Source organism: Notolabrus celidotus, chromosome 18, assembly GCF_009762535.1.
Source record: "Notolabrus celidotus isolate fNotCel1 chromosome 18, fNotCel1.pri, whole genome shotgun sequence".
Classification (NCBI taxonomy): domain Eukaryota; kingdom Metazoa; phylum Chordata; class Actinopteri; order Labriformes; family Labridae; genus Notolabrus; species Notolabrus celidotus.
Window position 1 is genome coordinate 14,569,884 of NC_048289.1, and position 23,356 is coordinate 14,593,239.

Consider the following 23,356-nt stretch of genomic DNA (forward strand, 5'->3'; position numbering starts at 1 on the left):
TCAGCCTTGGCTGATTATCCGGCCAATATTTGACATTTGGCTGATTATCTTTTACTGATAACTGCATTTTATTTCACCAATCACTGATATAGTGAATTGATTAAAAATGTGTAACTTTGTTTCCACTGCTGGTGTTTCTCTCTAGGTCTGTTTTAACTCAACACTATATCTCACCTAATAAGATAAGATAAGATACTCCTTTATTCATCCCACAACGGGGAAATTCCTGGAGTTACAGCAGCAAACAAAAGGTGTACAGTGCAAGAATTCCAACAAGACTATATATATTTTTTAAAAATATGTCCATCAGAGACGACAGCTTGGTCAATGTCACGCCCACAATGCTATGTAATTGGCTTGTAATGTAATGAACTGCAAGTATAAATTTATAACTGTGAACTCCTGTATATGATGTTGAATGTTTTAGTTTTGATTTAACATTTGCTAAGCCATTTAAACAAAAAAAAACCTACATTTTGTCAGAAAGTTGCTTTTCTACTGTAAATGAAAGTTGGTTCTAAATATTGGTTATTGGTCTCAAGAACTAGTAGTAATTGTGTCGACCCTGGAAAACCAAAGTCAGTCTCCCCCTATACCTAATAGTAATGTATCCTATAGTATCATGTGTTACATCATATTGTATTCTTCATATTGTATCGTATGGTATCTGCACAATGTTTTGCTGCTTTTGAACCGACCATCAATGACTCAGTGGCAATCATTTTGTTGTAATTCTACACATGACCAACATTTTAAATAACATTCCCCCCACTTCACTCCTTGGGTTTCCTATATGAGCTTAATAGAGCACATCCCATGAACATGCTTATTAAGTGTCATCCCCACAGACTGCAGTTCCAACACTATTCTGCAATAGTAGTAGAACGTGTATCATTAGTACTCGAGACTGTGCCACAGTTGTCAGCATTTCATTTTAATTTGGCTCCTAAGCCACTGGTGATTTCGACGCTGGGACATCCTGTCGGCTAGAGAAGTTAAACTATTCTGAAGCGTTCGGACTCTGAACAAGGTACAATGCTGAATCTCTGCCTCTGCAGTGTCAGCTGCTGTCTCAGTTGGATTGCAGGGAACCCTCATTCTATCTCATGTGAACATCCAGAGCAAAATGCTTGTGATATTTTAATTCAGTGCAGCCTAAATAGAGCATGCATGTAAAATGCATTTTCCTGTAGGCATGCATAAGAACGTTACAGCTTTGTTAACAGTGATATCGTACAAAAATACTGCAATATTAAGGTTTTAGGGAAGGATTTCTTTTGAAATCTTCTTTGCAGCTGTTTCCATCTAACTTCCTACCTCATTAAAAATCCAAAGGAGTGAATGTTTGAAGCTACATTAACCATCAGGGATTCTGTAGATGAACTACATTATGAGCCTGACGAACACCACTGTGACATTTAAACTCTTACACTCTGCCTTTAGCTGTAAACTTGATTTTATGTTGTTGTTTTTCTGTGCTGTGCAGGAAAAGTATGCCTTTGTGTTTGTTTTCCTCTCTTCAGTAAAAAAGAATCTAAGTATTAATCAATATTAGATCATAATGTTAAAAAAAATCATCACCAAAACACTAAGGCTCTTTCAAAAACTCTTAATGGAATAAAAACAAAAAAAAACCCACATCTGCTCTCATCCTGGAAGACTCAGTTTTAGTCTCACAGTCCTAATCAGTTCATGCACTTACGTATTAATCTGCAGGTATTTGGAGCATTAAATAATTACCAGGTGGCTCTCTTGGGATTGAAACAGGAAATATTTCTGGATTATACATAATCCAAACACTCAACCATTAAGCGCACCTTTCCATGTGGGATTATTTGCAATGCTTCATTAGTTATAATGTTTCATAATAACACGATTTTCAGTATCACTTCTAACAAATACTCATTAAGCCTAACAAGCACCTCATTAGCTGGAGTGCAAATAGGTCATAACATAGTGCCCTGAATGCAAGGATTTCATGATTTGCATTGGCTTCTTCCTGAGGGGATTTATATTTGAAAAGAAAGCTTGAGTGTGTGTGTGATGTGAGTAAAAGAGGAGAGAGTTTTGACCTGCAGGCAATCTCTGGAGAGCCATTCACTCGCTGAGTCTAATCAGACTCTGGCTGAGCTTGTTCTCTGGGATTTTTGCTCCTTTTCCAGCCCTCAGGCCTAATTAGGACCCATGTGGACCATACAGAGAGTTGCCGCTCACAGCGACGACCGCATGGACGCTCACCTGTGTGTCGCAAAGCCACAGAAATGAGCTGTTGGCGAGCATGATGACAAGAAGAGGGCATCAGAGGTGCTGCTACACAGCCTATACGCCCCCACCTGGAGGTCGAGAGAGTTTAATGAATGTTGGACACAGGGAAAGAAAGAGAGAGAGAGAAAGGGAGCGAGAGCAAGGGGAAGAAAAGCTGCAAGGGAAGAGAGAGGAGAAAAAATTCAGACGTCTGGATGGGAGAGGGTCACAGAGAGTGGAGCACCTTTTATTCTTTTTTCTTGTAACAATGCGCTATGGACCATTGCAAAAGAGGCAGAGAATGAGGAAGAATGAGAGCCTTGAACATATAGCCAGGTAAAATAAGAACTGTTTTTTTAAGGCTCCTTCAGCTCCTCTTTCTGTATTTCTATATCAAACACTGCGAAATCTTCAAAGGGTACTCTGTACATGCAAATTTTAAAAGGGCTTCAGATGGAGTAGTATTCAGACAGATATACAACGTAGCAGACTTCTGAGGTATGTAGATAACAGGAGAGGACCAACATGTCCTAACATTTCACTGGGAGTGAAATAGTTCCTAATGATTATTATAAGTTAAGAAAACTGTTTCTCTGAGTTCAGTGTTTCCAGCGTCTATTAGCTGAGATACACAATAAGACGCTGAGTAAGACAGCTGCCACTCGATGTGTCTGTCCCTCAGTGAACCCTCACAGTCTATGTGCGCTGTTCTATACCTGCTTCTAACTGGTGTTAGCATTTTTAAGTATTATTTCTAAAGTCACTGTATAGTATATATAGCTCAGCACTTTTATTTGGAAGTATAAGGACTCACAGAAAAGATTGAGATTATTACTGCCCCCAAATTAAAACTTGGATTCCTAAAGGTCCAGTATTAAATTAATATAGCACTATAATACAAGAGAAGAAATCAAGGACTAAGGAGGTAATACATTTGCATGTACAGGGAACTGAAACTAAATGAAACTGTAAGTGCTTGCCAAAGAAAAACACTTCCAAGAGCTCGGTTTTCAGAGTTTACTCTGAATTAGTTATTTGATGCCATAAAGAGAGAGGACGTGTTGTCATGATTGACAGCTCTGTTCACAAATGTGGGCTCACGCAGCTCTCTTTAGCAACTTAGAAACTGAACAGTGAGGAGGAAACAGAATAAGCACTTACAAGAGACTCAATGAACTTCCAATAACCGCGAGTGTCCGCTTCAAATCAACATAAGTACCTGTTCTGCTGTGAGCTGTACCAACTGAGGGATCTATGACAGTTTGTCAGTAAGTTAAATCCAGGTTGATTAGCAGTAGGGATGTGATCTCAGTCCTGTGCATGAGTTGAAGCACAAAAATACATCACTAGCCCATCAAGGCGTATTTTGGCTTCACTATTTTACATTGGGTACAGTCAGTGCTGTACAGTCAGCGTTGAAGCACTTACAGCTTCAATACTTCACAATTCCAGCAAATGCAATGAATTTATGTGGACAATGGCAGCTATATTTACCCCACATGTGTAATTACACTGTAATAACTCTGGAGAGTACATGAACTGGGCATTTACTTTATCAACCTTACCACACATGTAAGTACACTGTAATTACATTTAATAAGTAGTTGAATGGCCTGCTTTTATCCATTGGTTGAAGACTTGATAAGTCCACTGTACTAATGTTTAAATTGATGTCAAAATGGACCACTTTACTTACAGCCTACATGCTCTTACACTACATGGAATAATGCTAAAAGCCAATTAAATATGACAGCTCGGTGTAGTAACTACAGTGACATTGAAGATTTTGTGGTGATGTGGAGTAGTTAGTATAGCCCGAAAACTCCTGAGCTGTAGTGTGTTGAAAGTGAAAAATAGACATCATGATTAAGCCTTCAGAATTAAATTTAAGTGCAATTAAAATAAGTAAAGACTACATCAGTAAACAGCCATCATAATCTGTAATATTTGTAAATATTGGTGAAACAGTATTTTTTTCACCATGCACACTGCAAACTGAATGTAAAGTGCTACAGTGCTATCACATGTTATTTTGCAATGCAATATAGCATTACTGTAGTATAATTGAAAAGTAATAGTGGTTTTAGTTGACCACTCTTTCAGCTGAGCATACTTTATAAACTGCACTGTAGTTTATATGAAAGAGTGTGGAAACAGGACTGTTCTATTTTAAATACTGCATGCTGGCAGACTGCTGTAACTACCTACCCGTTGATCTGCCTTGTTACCCACTTCTGTTGTGTCATCTCTTTCTTCCCTCCTTGTGTTAACATAAATCCATGACACCCTGTATCTAAATTGAATTTTAAAGAAACAATTTGATGTGAATGTGGAAGTGTTACCTGTCATATTTTGGCTGATTTGAGTGTAGAACTATTTATATGCCCTGCTTTAAATCATCAGTATTCCCCTCTATCCTGACTCATGTGTCACAAGCTAGGTTTTTCTCTCTGTTTTTACAGTACTGTTTCAGTCTGGCTCAGGCTCAGACAGCCTGGTTTTAGTATTCAGACCAGGTAGCAGAATCCAACTTTCACTGCAATCATGTGACATGCAGTCCCAGAATCTGTTTGATTAACCTGCCACGACTAGTGTTGCCTGCTTTGTCTTTGAAAGGATTGAAATTCCTTACACCTACACCCCCCTCATCCACCAACCACCACCACCAGGCACACAACAAACCTTACAGAATGAAATAAAACAGCCCAAAGCACGTTTTCACACAGGCAACACAGTAAAATATGTAAAACTGTAGGTTGTCAAATCTGTTGAACCAACCAGCTCAGATAAAAAGGTGTGTAGAAACCAAATCAGTATTTTCAAAGGGGTATCAATTTGGAAGATGTTTTCAGATTTTCAGTTTGAAGGACTGCTGTTTGTTTGATGAGTGTGTTTTTTATAAAATACAGCAAAGACAAAGAGACAAAATTGATTAAAGAGATATCAAACATGCTTTTTTGTGTGATGTGTTTTTATCATATTCAAGGTTCTGAATGAGGACAGAATGAAGGATTAAAAAAATGTGCTGATGCGTCAGTTCATTTAATGAAGATTATGGACAAGCATTGTGGATAAGGCAGTGATTAAACACTTTTGTAACAAAAATACACGCATGAATCGAGGCAAATGACTCAAAGAGAACAAAGTGAAGTTGTGCATTGTACAGCATATATTGAGCTTCTTCATTCACAGATTCAAGCTGGAAAGGAAGTGAGAGGGAACACCCTGTATAGATAGAAAAATGCACCAACTGGTAAGAGATATTTCCGGATGCTTCGTACTTAGCATTATGGCTTCACTCTTCAGCTTTACCCACCCCAGAGCTGCAGCTTTAATTGCTCTCCGCTGAAGACTTTCACTGACATTTTCCAAGGTCTTGCTTTCAAGTGCCCTGCCTTGATTTGTATAAAGCAGGTTTTAGGAAAGTGAACTAATCCCATTCCCTGGAATCTCCTCCTTCTCTATCAACCAGCCGGCAAGGTGGATGAACACACGGCTCGAGCAAATAAACACAGTTACAGTGACAGAAATAGTGATCTGGAGCTGAAATGATGGGCTATATCTGGCAACAAACGGGATGCTTGCTGGTAACTGATCATTACAAGTGCAAAAGCAATGTCATCTTACATGTTGTTCTGTTTAGTAGCATCATTTAAAATAAAAATACAGCTCCTGCTCATTACATTCCAGGGATCATTAGCTATCTGCCATAGTACTGACATTTTACTGTAGAGGCTAACAAGGACAATGTTACAACAGCCCAAAAGATTTAAGAGAGGAGAAATGGGATACAAATTCATTAACAATGCAAATTTAAGGCAAAGCACTCATTGTTCCCACTGGACTATCAGCCTTACTGGGCTAACTAGCAAAAATAAGCTACACTAAGCAGGGGTGGTTATACCATAGACATATATACATAGACGCCGCATTGACTGGCTGAGAGTATGTCAAGTCCTTCGTCATGTTGAAGGTTGCAATCTGTAAAGATGCGCGCACACATGTACGATAGAAACATGCCTCGTGATTGTTGTTATATGACCATCCTGATGTAAATTTGACTTCTTACGATTAGCAGAGCTTTCCAAATTACGCCATAAATGTTTTTAAAGAGGTCTCCACAGCCTTAACATTAACTTTTAAAAACTCCTTCATTCTATGCTTAGTGTGAAAACACGGCACACCTGTTAAATCTACTGTAACCTCATAAAGTGGTGCCTACATTGATTTTATTTCCCTACAGCAGCTGTCTCATCAAAAAGGCATGGATACAGGTGATCAAACTAACAAGAGTCCACCAGTGAGTAATGTGATCAAATGGTAAGTGATCATAATGAACAGTATGACTTGTATGTTGGGCGTACGTAGCATAACAGTATTAGCAGTAACCTACTGCACGTTTTTTTCGCATTAAATGCGGTTTTGTACAATTAAAAAATGTCTATAATTTCAGTAATGGGGTTTATTTATCATTCCACTGCCAAAAAAGCAGACTCACTGCCAGCTGTAGCCTTTTATTAATTTGATAAAAAAGACTTTGTACTTGTTTTTTCTAAATAATTTGTACTTACATTAATTTTGATACTTTATTGTCAAAACGGTTGATCAAATTAGTGAAATGCAGTGAAAAAAGTAATTATTTTTCACAAAACCCACAGTTTCATATCTACTTGAAGTAGTTTACACGGCGGACCCGCCACATTCAACATGGCGGACGTGCTGATGTATCGCAGCAGCTCGAAAACACAGTCAGTGTGGCATCTATGTATATATGTCTATGGGTTATACTACCAGAGCTAGCAGAGCTTCTCTAGTTTAACTCAAAACTGGCTGAAGTAGGGTGTTTCTAGTACCAGCTACAGAGTTTTCAGTTTGTAGTCTTTTTTTCTACACTTATTATTACTGATGAATGTAGCTGCTGTTAAGATGTTAGCGTAGCAAACTGTGTAGCTAGCAGTACTTTTAGCTTTCTAAGTCTTTGCCAGCCTTGGGAGCATAGAGTATATGGGGAATATTGATGCTAACACTCTAACTAGCATAGCAGCAACACTAACCGCATTGTGAAACTTTAGCAACACTATCTGTCCACAATAAACAATTTCTCCATAACAAAAAAACTCAATTAAGAACTTTATTTTTAAATGAGTCATATATTTGGATTTTAAATTGTAGTTTGTGAAAGTTACTGTTGATTGTAAGTATGGTTAGCGGTACTATTACCTAGCCAAAACAGTAACTTGAGCTGTCATGGTCTACAGTAAATAAGTGGTAAAATGAAAGACTAAAGTTTTATGTTTTTCCTGCAAGTTTTAAAGTTTCCATGAGTGATGTCAGTCTAATATTTTGGTCTTATAATTAATAGCCACGGTTTTCTTTCCTCACCTCTCAAAATAAATATGTAACATGATGCACCCCCACTGGCCTGGGCACTGCCATTTATATTTTGCCATGTTATTTGCTGTTAATGCATATGTCTCTGTTTACTGTATTTTAATTTGCAGTAAGTGTCCATTCTTTTTGTTTTGGCCTTTTGTATTTTTAATATGCATTGCTTTGAATTTGAAGTCTGTTTCTCCTAAAGGAAATCTTTTAGGCCACTGCAGCACATTTGCTCTTGCGTGCCCCTGTATAATACTGACAGTTAAACAAGTTTTGATAGAAGGAATGTAGGAATCTTTCTTGTACTGAACAATTTAAAAACACATCTCAAGCCTCTACTCCCACTTGAAATCATGACCCACCATTTCATAAAATTTGTCATTATAAGGTCTATAGAAGTCTCTTAATTGCTCTATAGCGTCTCTATCTATCTGCACATGAGTTCTGCCCTTTGACTTGCCCAGACACCGAGGTGAGCCGCTACTCTCAGGCTTCTTAAGGCAAGGGAAGCCCTTAGTGCGGTTGAAGTAGAAGTGTTTGTCTGTGACAATTCTCTTTAACCCAAGAAGTCTTGCACCCGGGCCAGCTCCCCTGCTGGGTCTGTGATAAGACGCTCCCCACTAACGAAGTGGATCTGAGCCAGAGGGAAGTAGCGGAGCCAGTTCTCGAGATGTAGAACGTACAAGCCGATCCTGATGGCATTCCAAGATGTGTCCACGATGCCCAGACTCTGGTTTCTGAAGGCCAGATCCTGGAAGCTCGGGCAGGTCAGGAGTTTTGGATAAAGTTTGAGTGTAGTCTGATATTGCACGAGTCACAGGGTCCCGCACCACCACAATGAGCTTTGTATCTCGAGACATGGCAGAGATCCGATGTGGCGTCTCTTTTGTCACAAAGTAGCTTGGCGTCTTCTCCATTGTGATTTGGCTTTCAAGAGTCCTTGGCATTAAACCTCTGCATGAAAAATGAAAACACAAAGTAAAATTTCCAGCAAGATAAAGGTTTCTCATTTACATTCACATTACTTAAGTGTTTTTTATAACATTTTCTTCTGTTTTGAATTACGTAAATACCACAAAGGCTAACAGATTCAGACAGAGAGGACACAGCGTCCTTGCCTTCTCTCTGTCAAAAGGAAAAAGTGTGTATTAGATGTCTATTTAGGGCAGGATTACTCAAGTGAGCTTCAAAGGCACAACACCAACTGAGAAGCTCCAGTTGGCCATGAACCCAGTTTCTTCATGTAAATGATAATAAGAGCTCTGACGCACAGTCATAGTAGTCTGTTGTCACAGGAGACCTGTCTCGCAGACAGCTCTCTGGTGCATCAGCCAGCCTGGTTCAAGAGTAATAAATCATCATAAATGCAAACAGAACACATATAGCAGAGCCACTCTCTGAGGTTACTTCTGGGTCTTCAAACTAGGCCATTGAAGTCTTGAAAAAAATGACTGGAACAGGTATATCTACACTTAGTAAAGTTTTTAGTTTCACAGGAAAATTGGACCAAGGACACAATTTAATATTAAAAACAAGCCAGTCAATCAGGCTTCAGGTGACATGTTTAATTCCTTTGCCTAGTTGATGAATCATATTCAATCAAGACAGTGTCAGAAAGTTTTAACTAGTTTGTCGCAATTTCCTGAAATTGCTATGAAGTTTGGTTTTGTCCTACAAACCAAAAAACAAAACTGAAAATAAAATGTTCAATTTATTGTATTATCTAGTCAATAACTTAAACTACAGAGAGCCTTAAACCATCAAAATGCTCCTAGGTATGATCTAACAAATTCATTAAACTTGCAGATTTACTTCCTGTCGATTGGCTAATGAATAAACAAACATATGATTGCAACTTTATCTTTAAATAAATCCCTCATGTAAAAAAAAAAAAATACTCTTGAATGATTCTGTTTCATGGTTTCATTTAAAATATTTATTGGATGACACATTCTGTGTGTTGTTGACAACATAATTCATGTGCCCTACATTGAACCATTACTACTTCCAGCAAAAAACTGCATTTCTTAAGAAGTCCACTTAAGTCTATCATCAATAGCAAAGGAAACCCCTTAACAGCCCATAACATAATGCTAGTTTTGACAGCAGAATTAAAGAGGCCTCTATACCTCCTTTCCTTATTTCACAGGTTTCAATCTTTTATAACAAAGAAACATAATGTTTTGCCCAGACTGAGGAAGACCATGTTAGCTTGAAATGTCACACTGTGCTAAGTAAACCCTTGAACGGGAGCTTCCTGGTGTGCAGATCTTGATCTATGTTTTTTCATTATGCTTGATTGTATTGGTTCCAGCATCCACCGAGGATGTATGTGTTTGAATTTGATTTCTGTTGATGTTTTAGAACCCATATGTTCTGATTATATTAGGGCGATGAGTTATGCATAACAAGGCATGGTTAGAGGCGTAGCTGATTTGACTGAATACACTGGGGCATTTTGACTGTTTGTCACACAGCTAGACTATGGCCTCAACCCCAGCTGTTTTCTGTTTTTTACATAAGCTGAGAGTTAGTAGGAGTTAGTATTTCTAATACGACCACCACCATCAATCAGCTTCATGACATCTCTCCAGAAACAAATGAGTGACATCACTGAGACTACATCCAGTCTATGACTGTTACCCAGTGCTTGGTAGAGGACTCTTTTGAAACCCCATGTTTGGAAATTTGACTGTCACCCCTTTTTTCTGAGTGACTTGTCAATTACAGGTGGCCCCGCTCTCAAGCCCCACATACAGAGGCCACAGTCCTCGCCGCAGGGGTCGCCGGTTCGATTCCTGGCTGGTCGACCATTCCTGCATGTCTTCCCACACTCTCTGCTCACCACATTTCCTGTCTCTCTTCAGCTGTCCTATCAAATAAGGCAAAAGCCTTTAAAAAAATGTTCCATAATCTAGAAATGTTCCAAAGAAACTAATTTCCTAATCTTTTTCACAGAAATTTGATTCCCCACTAACCAACTGGTCTGGTTTGCTGAATGTGGCTACTGTTAGCTTGCACCTACAGTCCTCCTTGCAGGTTAAAATCCAGATACCTGTGCTGGTAATGCATTTCTTTGTTTTTATTGTTGCTCTGGTTTTATGCCAGTTTTGCCAAACTACACTGCGAGCTATACGTAATTTTTTTTTTTTTCACATCCAGATAGTGGAACATTACAGCATTATAGCAGTAGTTACCGGAGCTACAGCCCAAGGTAGTATCAAGTGACTGCGTTTCCACTTAAACAAATCATATGGCCAGTATTTCAGACCCACTATATTAAAGATATTAAAAATTTGGGTGCCAATTTGCGAGGGTGTCAAAATTGAATTTTCAGTTCACTGAATGTACACATCCCCACTGTAAACTCAACATCATGTTGCACTGAGAACCACTGGAAACTAGGGACCACAATCTCATTAAGACAATGTTTGATGGGGTAAGAGATGATCTGAGAAGCAGTCTCATTTTCCATCTAGTTTCATACAATGTAAATTCTTTTACCCCCTGCTGGCCATCAGAGAGACTGCATGTTTAAAGAAATGTTGGATGGCTTCAGTTTTGCAACCTGTCCAGCCCTGCCCTACCAGGCTTAACTGTTTGTAGAATGTATGGCTTCTTCATTTATAGGTACAAGCAACTGAAGCAGCATTTTTGAACTAGCTAGTACGTTAGCTGCTAAATTAGCAGTCACTACAAAATACAGTTCAGTGAAACAGTTGTAAAACAAACACTGTAGAATTAAAATGGACACAACTAATCAGAGAAGTCACAGATGAATTGTCTGTGCTGACATGCTTGAAACAACCAGTGAAATAACAGGATGATAACTTGTCCAAAGTCGTTCTGCATGTTAGCACATGGCATCAATTGTCACCAATCCATTCCTCTCATTTTCCCTCATAGACTGTATAAAAACTTGGATGATAGGAAAGCTACCAAAAGTGAAGCCAGCAGATTTAGATCTTCCCCTGGTGATTAGCTGCAGTGTGGGCCTTAAAGCCTGTCTCCTCCATGATGACAGATGGGACGGGTCAAAATTAAAACACACGTCATTAGGGATTTAAGAATACACTCAACCCATGATTCCATTCGAATCCTGATTTTTGGTTCACGATACGATTCTCTAACGATTTTCAAGAAAACTGGATTGAACTCAAAATTTAAATAACTATTATTTTATTTCAATTCTCAGATATGGACAGGGGCATATATTATATATATATATTTTTATCATTTTAAGGTGGCTCAAATAAAACCACTGCACACGTTTTTCCTGCAACTTGCAAAAAAAACTAAAATCACCATACAAAAAAACCTTGTTCAAAATTTTCAGAGCAATTATAGAGAAATGGAAAGTGAATGATTCCCAAATAAAAGTATTAAATATGAAAACAAATAAGGTAGATCTCTTTAAATTAGGGATGTACATTTCAAGTATTTTCCGTGATCGATCTTTGGAAATGTTAACCATCAATTATCATTTAATCATTAAAAAAACTTAAAGGTTTTCTATGTCAGAAACAATGCCAAATGCGTTTTTTTTCCCCTATATCAAATTTTCCTTCACGACACAATGTATATAACTGATGGTATTAAACAGCTATGGATCATATTGAGGTGTTCAAAATGTTAACACGCTGAATATCAACGTGAGGAGCAGGCTCATAAATAATCTCTGCGGACGCATAGTCATAGAGTGAAGACTCAGACTTCAACATGTGGATTTGCTGCAACAGGACAACTGAACAGAATCATATTTGGACTCACAGTGTCCAGTTTTCTCGTTCTTATTGAGAAAGATAAGCATTTAAACGCGGTCAGGTGTCAGCCAGGAGTGCAACCGTGTCAGAATCATTCCGGCGGCGCAGAAAAAAAAGGCGCTCGTGGAGACATGTCACTCAGCTGCAGCCCAAAGCTGAGCATCTCCACTGTGCACAGTCAGCTGATTCTGAAACATGCTTTAAACTTAAAACACCTCCACTCAGCGAGTGACGAGAGAGCAGCGCAAGAGACTTAATGATGTTGAACAAGCAGAGTATAATGCAGATAGCACCTTCTACTGTTTAAAAATAATGCTCCGATACAAATGATGTTGAATCGATTTAAGCCTTATTTGTATCGTTTTTTTACCGTCTTGCGATATATCCTTAAATCCCTACACGTCATATAAATTCCTCTCAAACATGGTTTCTGTCTTCATAGTTAATTCTCATCATGTCAATTTATGTTCAAATATTCATTTTCTGAGGAGTGTGTTTTCAATTAGTTATTTGATGCTATAAATAGGGCATCACACCATGACTGAATGCAGCACTGTGTGCACTGGACTAGCAGAATTAAGGAGAGAAAGAAAAAAAGTAACAGGTATTAAGACATTGGTCACTGAACTTCCCATAGATGTGATTATCTGCTTCAAACCAACATAAGGAGCTATTTTACTGCTGATGTAATGGATTGTTGCTGTTTTATTTGGGGGTTAAATGTGTCTTTGTTAGTAGAAGGGTCTGGACGTCATTACTGCAACAGTTCCCCACCATGCAGACTTTAGCTCCAAATGAGCAGGCTTTTTTTTCTTCACTTTTACACAGTGGGAGAGGGTGTAGACGTGTCATCCATCATTAAATACAGCCACTGCTTTATGTTCGAACAAGTAGTCATTTGATGCATCCATGTCTAGCCAGTTAACTCCACCAATCTCTATCCCTGATATGTTTAGGCATTCTTTTATACAGACATTACTGTAATGAACCAACTAACTGCAAACAGCACTTCACTGTGCCTTGATAATGAGACTCTAACCATTCAGCCTGGCATTCATTGATGAGTGTTTACTGTAGACTTTCTGAAGTACACTGCCTTTTGAAAACAATCCTCAGAAGTCAGTTGGCACATGACCTTTTCTCTGCAGCTTTGACAGGTGACAGTCAAACAGCGGTAATAGGCAAGGGTTCACATCCGGCTCACATTTCTCAGACACATCTCGGAGATAAAAGGGCTTCAGATGCCGTCCATCCTGATGAGTGCCAATTAGTGGAGATTCTTTGAGTCTTTAATTATTTCATAATACTGCTGATACACAACCCTCCTGCAGGCTGCGTGACAGCTGATCATTAACATCAGACGTATTCAGAGGTTGATCTGCATGAGATTGGCTGTGTGTGCATATGTGCACAATATTATGAGTCTAAATGGGAACATGTTTGTGGTATAAATCTGGGATTTTGGAGTCAAAACAGAGGCACGGCTGTTTCATGTACAGCATCAACAGATGTATAGCTCACAGGCTTCAGTTATTTTCCATTGATTGAGAAATATTATTATCTCATTCAAACCAGTAAACCGCTAAGAGTCCTGGTGGATGGAGTCATCCACTCTGCAGTTTACACTGTTTGCCTCAAGAGGTTGGATTTTATGAGAAATCAGATGAATGCTCAACAAAGAGGACCACTATTCTGCTCATGTAAACACCGCTCAGGTCCACTGATTTTTTTTCCTGGATTAATAAAGTGAAATGAGTACAAGAGACTGCAGAAAACACTTCTACCTCAAAACACCATGCAGACATTGAGACACCATGGAGAGGGTGATGTTGTATTTATGACAGCAACGGGCTGGTTTAATATGAAAAGTGTTTTTTTAAGATGGAGGTGCTACCATATGAGTTATTCTTTTTCGACATCGATTTCTCTTAGATTGCTAAATAATATAAATGAGTGTGTGGGGGACTTTTAACATCCACAAGGATGGTTTATTTTACATTGTATACATATAGAAAAATCAGAAAAAAGGCTATATTTAGCCTTGACTTCGTTTAGATTGCAATTGTAAATATTTGGTATCAAATTAAACATCTATTTTGCCAAAACAGTTTTTTAGATATCTGAGAAAATTATAAAAGTGCTGTATTGAATTTGATGTGTTTTTATTTGGCTGGTGGAACAGGCATTAACAAATACCCACATCTGTAGATTTAAGGAAGGAAAAAACAGCTTTAAATGACCAGAGACTCCTGTGAGTCTTTGAGCCCCCCCTGCAAAATCAGAAGACTACACTTTCTTTTCACTACAAATCTGCTTATTAGTCATCTTCTTACACAACTGCAAAGCTGTCACTTCAGTGATTCGGTTTTTACAGGTCATAATGTAAAAAACTTCTACAGCACATCAAAGCAGCAGATACATCTGTGATTTCTCGTCCCAAAAGCTTTTCAAACTTCTGCCAATTTCATGTTAACATTAGATCACGTGATGACCGATACAGAAAGGCTGCACCTGTGCAGGTGCTGCTCTCACCTGTACCACTCCAGGCCCCTGTCATAGTTTCTGTCAAAGAAGTGCGTCTCCGTGCCAGCCGCGCGCACGTCCGGATGAATCCTTATAAACTCTAGAACCGCTCTTGTGCCTCCTTTTTTCACTCCAACTATGATGGCGTTTGGTAACTTCTTATTACCAAACTTTAGATTACTCATGGGAGGGCTGGGCGTGTCGTTGTGGACGTTCATGGAGGGTCTTTGGTCGCTTTTCATCCGGGATGCATCCGCGCTGCTCTGCTGCAGAACGCAGAACAAGGACTTCTGGATGCGTCTTTTGGCTCCATGATCCAGGACGCGCTGGCAGCTGGGCGTCGGATCATCTGACGTTTGCATGATGGTGTCGGCTGGGAACAGTGCACAGTAGCACAAATAAGACAGAAAAAGCGAAAACAAGCAAATAGATGTTCTTGTGAGGCGGTGTGAGAAGGGAAGAAGTCGAGTGAAGAGGAGCACGCATGCCATCTCTCCATGGAAATGAACAGTGCATGATTTTAAAATAGATCTCACGTTCCCCCTTTATGATTGTTTTGGTCACTTAAGTCGCAAAACTGTCTCCTGCTTCCAAATCAGAAAAAAATGAGCATCAGATAGCACACAAACACAATCCAGAACCTGCATCCCTTCATTTCAGTTTCAGTTTGGCAACGGAGTCCCCCTGTTAAACTCCTGGACGCCTCCATGGTCATCGCGCGCGAGAAAGGAGCAGAGGCAGCGCGCGCTCTGACAGCTCCAAGCCGGCTGAAGGACGGGGAAATATTTCAACACGGTGACGTCACGGTATCTTTGCATAAAAAGTATTGAGGTCTCCTTTTCCTTCACCTGATTTGGCACTCGATGTACAAACTAGCTGCTTCAAAGTAAACATATCAGCTTGGTCTGGGGACTCTTTTTCCCAGTTGCATGCATCCCCATGTATGAGTACTATATCAGAAAAAACCCAAGCTCAGTAGAGAATTTAAATGAGTTAACATGTGCGGATGTGGGTGGCAATGATTAAGCAACACCTATGATCAAAACAGAGAGAAAATCACCGACAGCAGATCAAAAACTACAGGCCAAAACATGTCCATTAACGTTCATTAGTTAAACCCCAGCAATCTATGCATCCAGAGAGGGAGGAAAGGGGGGGCTTAAGTAATTAATGTTTTATCTAATGTTGTTTCCTCATCCAGTGTTGAATTTGATGAATTTAGCTGTCAGCTTACTTGAATCAGTATTACACAATGTCTCAAATGTGTCTTTTGTTTTTAATAGTTATTACATGCAAATATTTTTCTCTCATGATTGAACATACAGTATTTCAATTAGGGGCAACTCGGCAAACTCCATCTGCTGGAGTTATAAAAACCACAGACTATCTGTGTAAAGGCCTGTAAAAAGTGTCTCAATTGCTGTTTCCATGTTCAAAACTGAACTGTGAATCATGATGAGTCCACATTGATCCTCTGAGCTGAAACTAGTATGTTAGGTGTAACATTTAGGACTAAAAAACATTGTTATTTTCCAAAAACAATTATAGTATTTGCTGCAAAAAAAACCCTAATCTTGCTGAGTGTATTTGTCTGATTTCTAGTCAAAATATCACATCAAACTTAATGTAGGTCCCATTGACCTAATAAGTGCAGGTGTGAATCAGGCATGTTCTAGAGTGACTCATTTTTTAGTTCTTTCAATGGACCATAAATTCAGACTAACTGACTAGTCTGAAGGTAAGAATAAAATCAGAACCCAGTCAAAACTGAGTTGAATTTATTTGAGACAGAGTCACAGAGTTTACAAGTAATACATGTCATCTAGGTTTGCAGATTGTAGCAATCATTTGCAGAGTTAGCACCACCAGCCTTTGGTCCTCCATGCAGGTTAATGTACACAAGCCTATGCTGGTTATGCATTGCTCTGGTAGAGTGGTGATATGCCACTTCAATGTGGCACAGCCTACATACAAGGTTGTCTCCTTTTTCTAGCCACATCGCTCTGCATCATGAGATGCCCAATGTCATCTTTGCTTATTAACATCAAGGTTGTAGAGCATTGTAGCATTATAGCAGTAACCATTAAGTTCTTTGCCCTGGGTGGTGGCTGGTAGCTGGACTAGATAAAAGTATTAACAGTTGGTTCAACCGGCTTTATTCTGATGCTGTCTAACAAGGGTGACAACTTTGATGGTTGAGTTGACAAGAAGCACACATCCCAAGTAAAAATCTTCTGTCAGTACATTACAAGCCAAAAATAAGAACAAGATTTTAATGAGGAAAAAGGCTGCCCGCTGTGTTGTATCAAATCTTACGTGATACCTATTCCAAAAAACTAAAATAAAAACAAATCAGATCACAAACTCTATGGAGCTGTTAGAAAGGCTTGCCTACTGGAGCCCCAAACCCCTATTCTTGTCCCTGTTCTTTACTGACAGCCCTCCCCTGGAAGTAGAGGAAGTGTTGGTCTGTGTGTGTGTGAGCAGGGTGCCATCCTGAGGCGGCTCATCCCTCTTACGTCCCTCACGACTGATACAAATGCAGACAAGCCAGGGGAGCAAAAAAAGAAAACAAAAAAGGAGGATAAAAACTCCCAGGACTGCAGAGACACATGGGGAGGAGTTGAAGGTGTCACAGAGTGGTGCTCCCGCGGGTGTCTGCGCCCAATCTCACAGGCCTCTGATTAAAGAATGATTTATAGGTTGCTGGTCGGAGAGGCCCTCTCAGCAATCTGTCTACTGAATGAGATTTTTCCTCAGGAAGAGGGCGGGTAAATCAAACCTTGGGGCGAGAAGCCTGCACAGCCAGACGATGGGGTATCAGTGATTAAATGTTATAATCACCTCTGCTGAGTGTGCGGCTGGTTTTATCAGGATGCTGGGGCCTGAAATCAGTTTACCCTCTGTTCAATTTACAGAACATATGTCTTGTTTTATCTTGTAAAGAGAGTCAGCCTGTTTAGACTGATGTGCTCTGACAGAATACAGTTTGGAACAATTTATTTCAGCGCCATATTTTGCATAGAGAAAGATCAGAGAGGAAAGACACTTATCTTCTGTAGGAGAGAATAATAAAATGGGAAAATTCTGACTGCAAGGACAACAAAAAAACGTGTCTTTTCAGCCAACATAAACTTGCAGAAACAATAAATATTGAAAACAGAAGGTTGTTTTTACCATATTTCACACAAAGGGATGATTCCCAGATTCTGCACACTCTAGGGGCTTTTCATGTGACAGGACATGATGGAAGTTTTATGGAAAATGGAGTGTTTTCTCTTAATTCTCTCTTCTGGGGTTGTCAGAATAACGGCCCTAGTTTGCCTGCTGACCACTCAATCATCAGCACTGCTCATCTGTCAGGAGGAGCTGAAGTAGGCGTCAGCTCATCCTGACTCCGATCACTCTCTGAGTGCAGATACAGTATAGATGATATCTGGATAACGGTACACTACAGACAGATGAAGAATCACTCCCACGGAAACAGTTCACACACCCTCTTGTCAAACAGAGCGTTCACAGAACTGTTTTGTTAAGTGAGAAAATGCAGCTGCAGTAATGTTTGCCTGTCAAAATATCAATTAATGCAGTGCCAAAACATGATTTATTCTTGACTTTAAGACTGAATAGATGTAATCAGATGCTGGAAGGAAAGGATGAGTATAAATCAGAGCATTTGGTATCTGTTTTTGAAAAATATTTACAAGACTCCAACTATCAATGATGAAAAAGTTTCCTTCAGTCACCAAAAATATAGTTATAAAAGTTTAGACAATCTAAAATTGCCGACATATCATACCTGAAAATTATTCAGTTAATTTACTAAAACGTGTTCTTGTTGTTAGATACTGTTTTTACAATCTGCAAAATAAGAGAGAGGGAAGTACACAGCAAACCCTCAGAAACTCACGTTACACATGTTTTGTTGCTGAACAAGGTCTAGTTTGCACAGCTACTCTTTTTGTTTATTCGTCCTAATTTGCTCATTAATCTAGCAGCTCCAAGTAACAGCGTTTACTACATCCCTCAAGGCCCCATGAATACTCGTTAATATCCCAATACTGACACCTGCTGGTCAAATCATGGCATTGCATCTAAAGGACGTCATATCAAATCTTTACCAATACGAAAGTGAAAGGTTCTTGAACATTCGTTTTTACCTGAGAAGCTGGTGGGTAAAGGTAAAGAATACACAACAGCTCGACAAACTGTGAAAACGGTAAGGTTTCTCAAAATGTTTAATGCGTATATTCTTGTGAAAAGAGTCTGAAGTGTAAATATAGGATGAGACACACTGTTAGAGCTAAAAATCATCCAATTAAAAAAATTACATTGGAAATGATAAAGAAACGTCAGTGCAAAGTAGCCTACATTAAGTGTCAAAGACTACTAAGAGGCAAATCTGAAATATGTAAATACGTAGGTTAGGGTTGTGGCCATAGGTTGTGGCTGACTGGATGGAGGAAGATAACAGATTTAATGACACAAATTTGGGGCAGTCCAAGGTCTAAACTCCCTCTTACATCCTAATTCAACAAACAGTTTCAAAACTTTATTTAAAAAAACAGATTTCTGGCTACTAGGCCTAACAGTGCTGAGTATTGATTTTGAATTTTAAAAGCCATTCTGTGTTAAAGTAACTGTCTTTTCCTTATTTTTAGGAAAAATGGTGAGAATTTTCCCATATGTTGCTGGACAAACTTTGAACTCCCATGAGACATTCCTTCAAGAACTCATCAAAAAAGGTGCCAAAGTGGCTAACTTACACCATGAAAGAGATGTGGTTATTGTCTTCTGTCCCATCGTCAGTCGTTTTGAAACTGACATCACCGCAGCGTTATCCAATGCCTCAGGTAAACACACAGTAACACGACAAACGTGCACATGAAAAAAACTGTAAAAGAATGTGTCCTTCTTTGGCCTTACATTCCTTGTTTCTGTTTGTGTCAAAGAACAAGGATACAAGGAAGTGATTGTGGTGGCCATGCATCACACTTTTGATGAGAACTACACAATACCAAACCACGGAGGGTATCAAAACAGGGCCGTTCGGCTCATTGTTGACAGTCTCTTTTTGAGAATAAGGGACTTCTGAGTTGCCCTGTTAACAAAATGGCGGTCAAGAGTGTCTGTAACGAGGTAAGAGGTTTGTTAGGAATAGTCTTAAGATGTATTGTATTGTTTTAACAGACGAAAAACAAAATATAGTTGATGCATTCAGAGTTCAGTGGTCCCCACACACTGCTTTCTTCAGAAAGCTAGAAAAATGGCATACTGGCCGACAACATTTGAGTCTTTTTGAAGGACAGTTTTGTCAGGAGAAAGTGGGTAAAAGTGTATTTTTTATACAGTCTGAGTTTTGTTACTTGTGTCTAACACGTGATGACAAAAACACTGTACTCCTGCTACTCTTTTAAATAATACAATTATTACACTAATTTAAATAACTAAAACAGTAATACAATGCCATACAAACCCACATGAGGCTTTTATGTTAAATTTAAGATACAGTTCTTGAATTAACGTTTATCTGTAAATTACTAAAACAGCACTGTACCTTATTTGTGTTTACAAGAACATCTGACGTGTTTGTTTGGAGGTCTGGAGTGTTTTTTTTTCTACTTTTTGTATGTGAAAAGTACCGAAGTGTATTGCATTCACATGAGAACAAAAATGTGCTCTGTTTTTCTGAATTATAGGGTTAATTATCTCGGAATTTCTGAATTAACGAGTTAATTATCTCGGAATTATGAGGAAAGTTTTTGTTAAAAAAATGAAAAATCTGCTGTGTTTTCTGAATTAATGACATACCTCTATAGTAAAATCCCAATAGCACGTCAAGGCCATACAAGGAAGTGAACATGCCCTGGTTGCTCAGTTTAATCCAGTTTTATTTTGCTCTGCGTTTAAGAAATTGGGAGATACTAGTGTCTCTAAGTAACATAGAGGGTATTATGATTAGCTTGTCAACTTTGCGCAGGCACCTGAGGACTGTTTAGACATATGGCCCGTTCAGAGAAAAACAGAGCAACAGATTTTTTTTTTTTAATTCAGAAAACAGAACACTTTTCTCATAACTCCGAGATAATCAACTCGTTAATTCAGAAAAACAGAGCAGAATTTTTTTTCTCATGTGAACGCAACACATTTTTTTTTGCTTAATAAAAAAAACAGAAATGTGAATGTTTTATTATTATTAATATAAGCTTGATCACAGAATTTGACCCTCTTTTTTCTTTGCAGCTGAAGCTTTCACGTGGAAAATGCCCCTTTTGTTGTTGTTAATAAAGGGGCAAAGAAGTATGCTGTGAGGGGAGGGACACTGAATAAAAGCAACTAAATGTAGTCAGTAAGTAGGAATGTGGACCGAAGGAAGATCTGGAAAACGACAAGGAACACCTCTGATTCTTTTTGTGGTACTGCGAAGAAACGCTAACTTCATATTTTAACATAGGTGGAAGTGTGTCACTGTAATAATGATGGGAAAAAGTAATGCTGCTCTGTTTTTCAAGTGCACAATCCTTATTACAATAGTATTATTCCTCCAAGGATGTGATTTTCTGCATCATATTAACATATAAACTTAATAGAATGTAGGACAATACATGTATGCTCATAAATTCCAAAATAAAAACATGAAATGTACATAGTACATTTTCTTTGTGATGTCTGATTTATTTGCTTTATTTTGCAATTAAATATCTTAGTAGTTGTTAGAAAGACTCCCTTATTTAGCAGATTTTGAGGGAGTAATTTGGTAGAGCTGAGGAGTCTAAGCACCTGCAGCAGTAGATAAAGATCTCATTTTGATATCACCTGTTAAGTGACAGTGGTACTTAAAACTGAATGCAAACATCATGACAGCTATCTAAAAGTAAACCAGAAGATTCAGAGCTCCCCCTACTGACTAGCTACAGTTCAGGTCATAAAGCCCACCTCTTCTGTGTAAAAAGATGGGACAGGTTAAGATTAAAACACTTGTGCAAGTCAAGAGAAGTTTTCTTAAAAACTATAGTGAAAACAGTTTGGTTTTCATCACTGTAGTGAATTTTTCTCTTGCTGATTTACATCAAAATATTAGTTTTTTTGAGAAAATGTCTCAGATGATTATTTGATGCCATAACAAGGAGTATAAGACCATGATTAAAAGCTCTGTTAACAAATGCAGCTCCTGTGGCACTAGATAAAGAAAGTAGACAAGGAACAGCGGGAGCTATCACCTTGCACAACAAGAGGAGGTGGAGACCTGTTGTCCGTAAAGCTAATGTTTAAAATATCCACAGTAACACTTTCAGGAGAGACAAGTTAATGAATTGAAGATATTTGTTTAAAAAAATATTGTCTGATATCGTATTATTATTGCAGAGTACTGGGAGAAAGGGTGATTGAAGGGTGTCTGACCTGAGTGGCAGCTAAATCTATTCCCCCGTGGAGTTCAGACACTGGAGGTGGAGGTACTGGCTGATGTCATCTGAGGCTGATGAGATAATGGAGCTGATCAAAACTGTTAAGACTGGGCGATGATGGGGAGATGGTCGATGAAGTCTTCTACGGCTGATGAAGCTGAAGAACTTTCAAGATTGGGTGGTGGTGGTGAGTTTGCTGGGGATGCATTGTATGGCTGATGAAGCTGTGAAGTCTGAGCAGTGATAAGGAGACATAACAAATGAATTAATGAATTGAAGGAAGTGTCATGGCTGGCTCAAAGCCGATGATGAACGGGAGGAGACAGAACAAATGCAAAAATGTAGTTTATTAGCAAAAGTTAAATGAATCAGCTAAGAAACAGGAGATGAGATGCATAAGTCAGTAAGTCAGTAGGGTTAGCGTGTATGCGTGAGTGATTAAATGGCGAGTGGGGTGTTGTATGTAAAAAGGAAGTCAAAATGAGGAGCGTGGAATACTCAAGGCCTTCCATTGTGGATTAAAAAGCACTTGCACATGAAACACAAACACTGAAAATGGAAAACTGCCATTAAAAAATAACTACTAGCAGGTCGTCACAGGTGAGAGAGAGAGAGAGAGAGAGAGAGAGAGAGACAGAGAGAGAGAGAGAGAGAGGGAGAGAGAGAGAGAGAGAGAGAGAGAGAGAGAGAGAGAGAGAGAGAGAGAGAGAGAGAGACATATTTTAAAAAGACAGCAGCAAAATGATAGGCGAACAGTGAGGGTGCTGTAATGCTATTGGATAGATATGACCAGGTGATGAGAAAGCAGATGACTACAGAAAATAGAAGTGGGATGCCAAGAGGAGTGAGTAAAATGAATTAAGTGAAATTAACAATAGAATGTAATGTGGAATTTGGTCCACAGAGCTTTTGCTAGAGCTTTGTGTCCTAGCATGCATCCTGACATCATGCCTTGTCATAAATAAGCTTTTATGACCAGTCTGTTATCTGGTTCTTTGCTTTAAATTCACTGTCAAGCGAACTACCTTTAAACACACACAA

General features: G+C 38.9%; 1 protein-coding gene and 1 long non-coding RNA gene across 2 annotated transcripts; one reads left to right on the forward strand and one right to left on the reverse strand.

Moving 5' to 3' along the window:
• Positions 1-5,750: 5,750 nt before the first annotated feature.
• Positions 5,751-15,437, reverse strand: LOC117829645 (heparan sulfate glucosamine 3-O-sulfotransferase 2-like). The gene is given in 4 exon segments (XM_034707244.1): positions 5,751-8,188; positions 8,191-8,386; positions 8,388-8,577; positions 14,919-15,437. Coding segments are annotated over 4 exon segments (1,098 nt in total). The 5' UTR covers positions 15,401-15,437; the 3' UTR covers positions 5,751-7,958.
• Positions 15,438-19,000: 3,563 nt separating this feature from the next.
• On the forward strand, positions 19,001-21,561 carry LOC117829646. Its single transcript, XR_004634652.1, has 4 exons — positions 19,001-19,128; positions 19,571-19,762; positions 19,862-20,048; positions 21,153-21,561. It is a non-coding gene; the product is annotated as an uncharacterized LOC117829646 (long non-coding RNA).
• The last annotated feature ends 1,795 nt before the right edge of the window (positions 21,562-23,356 follow it).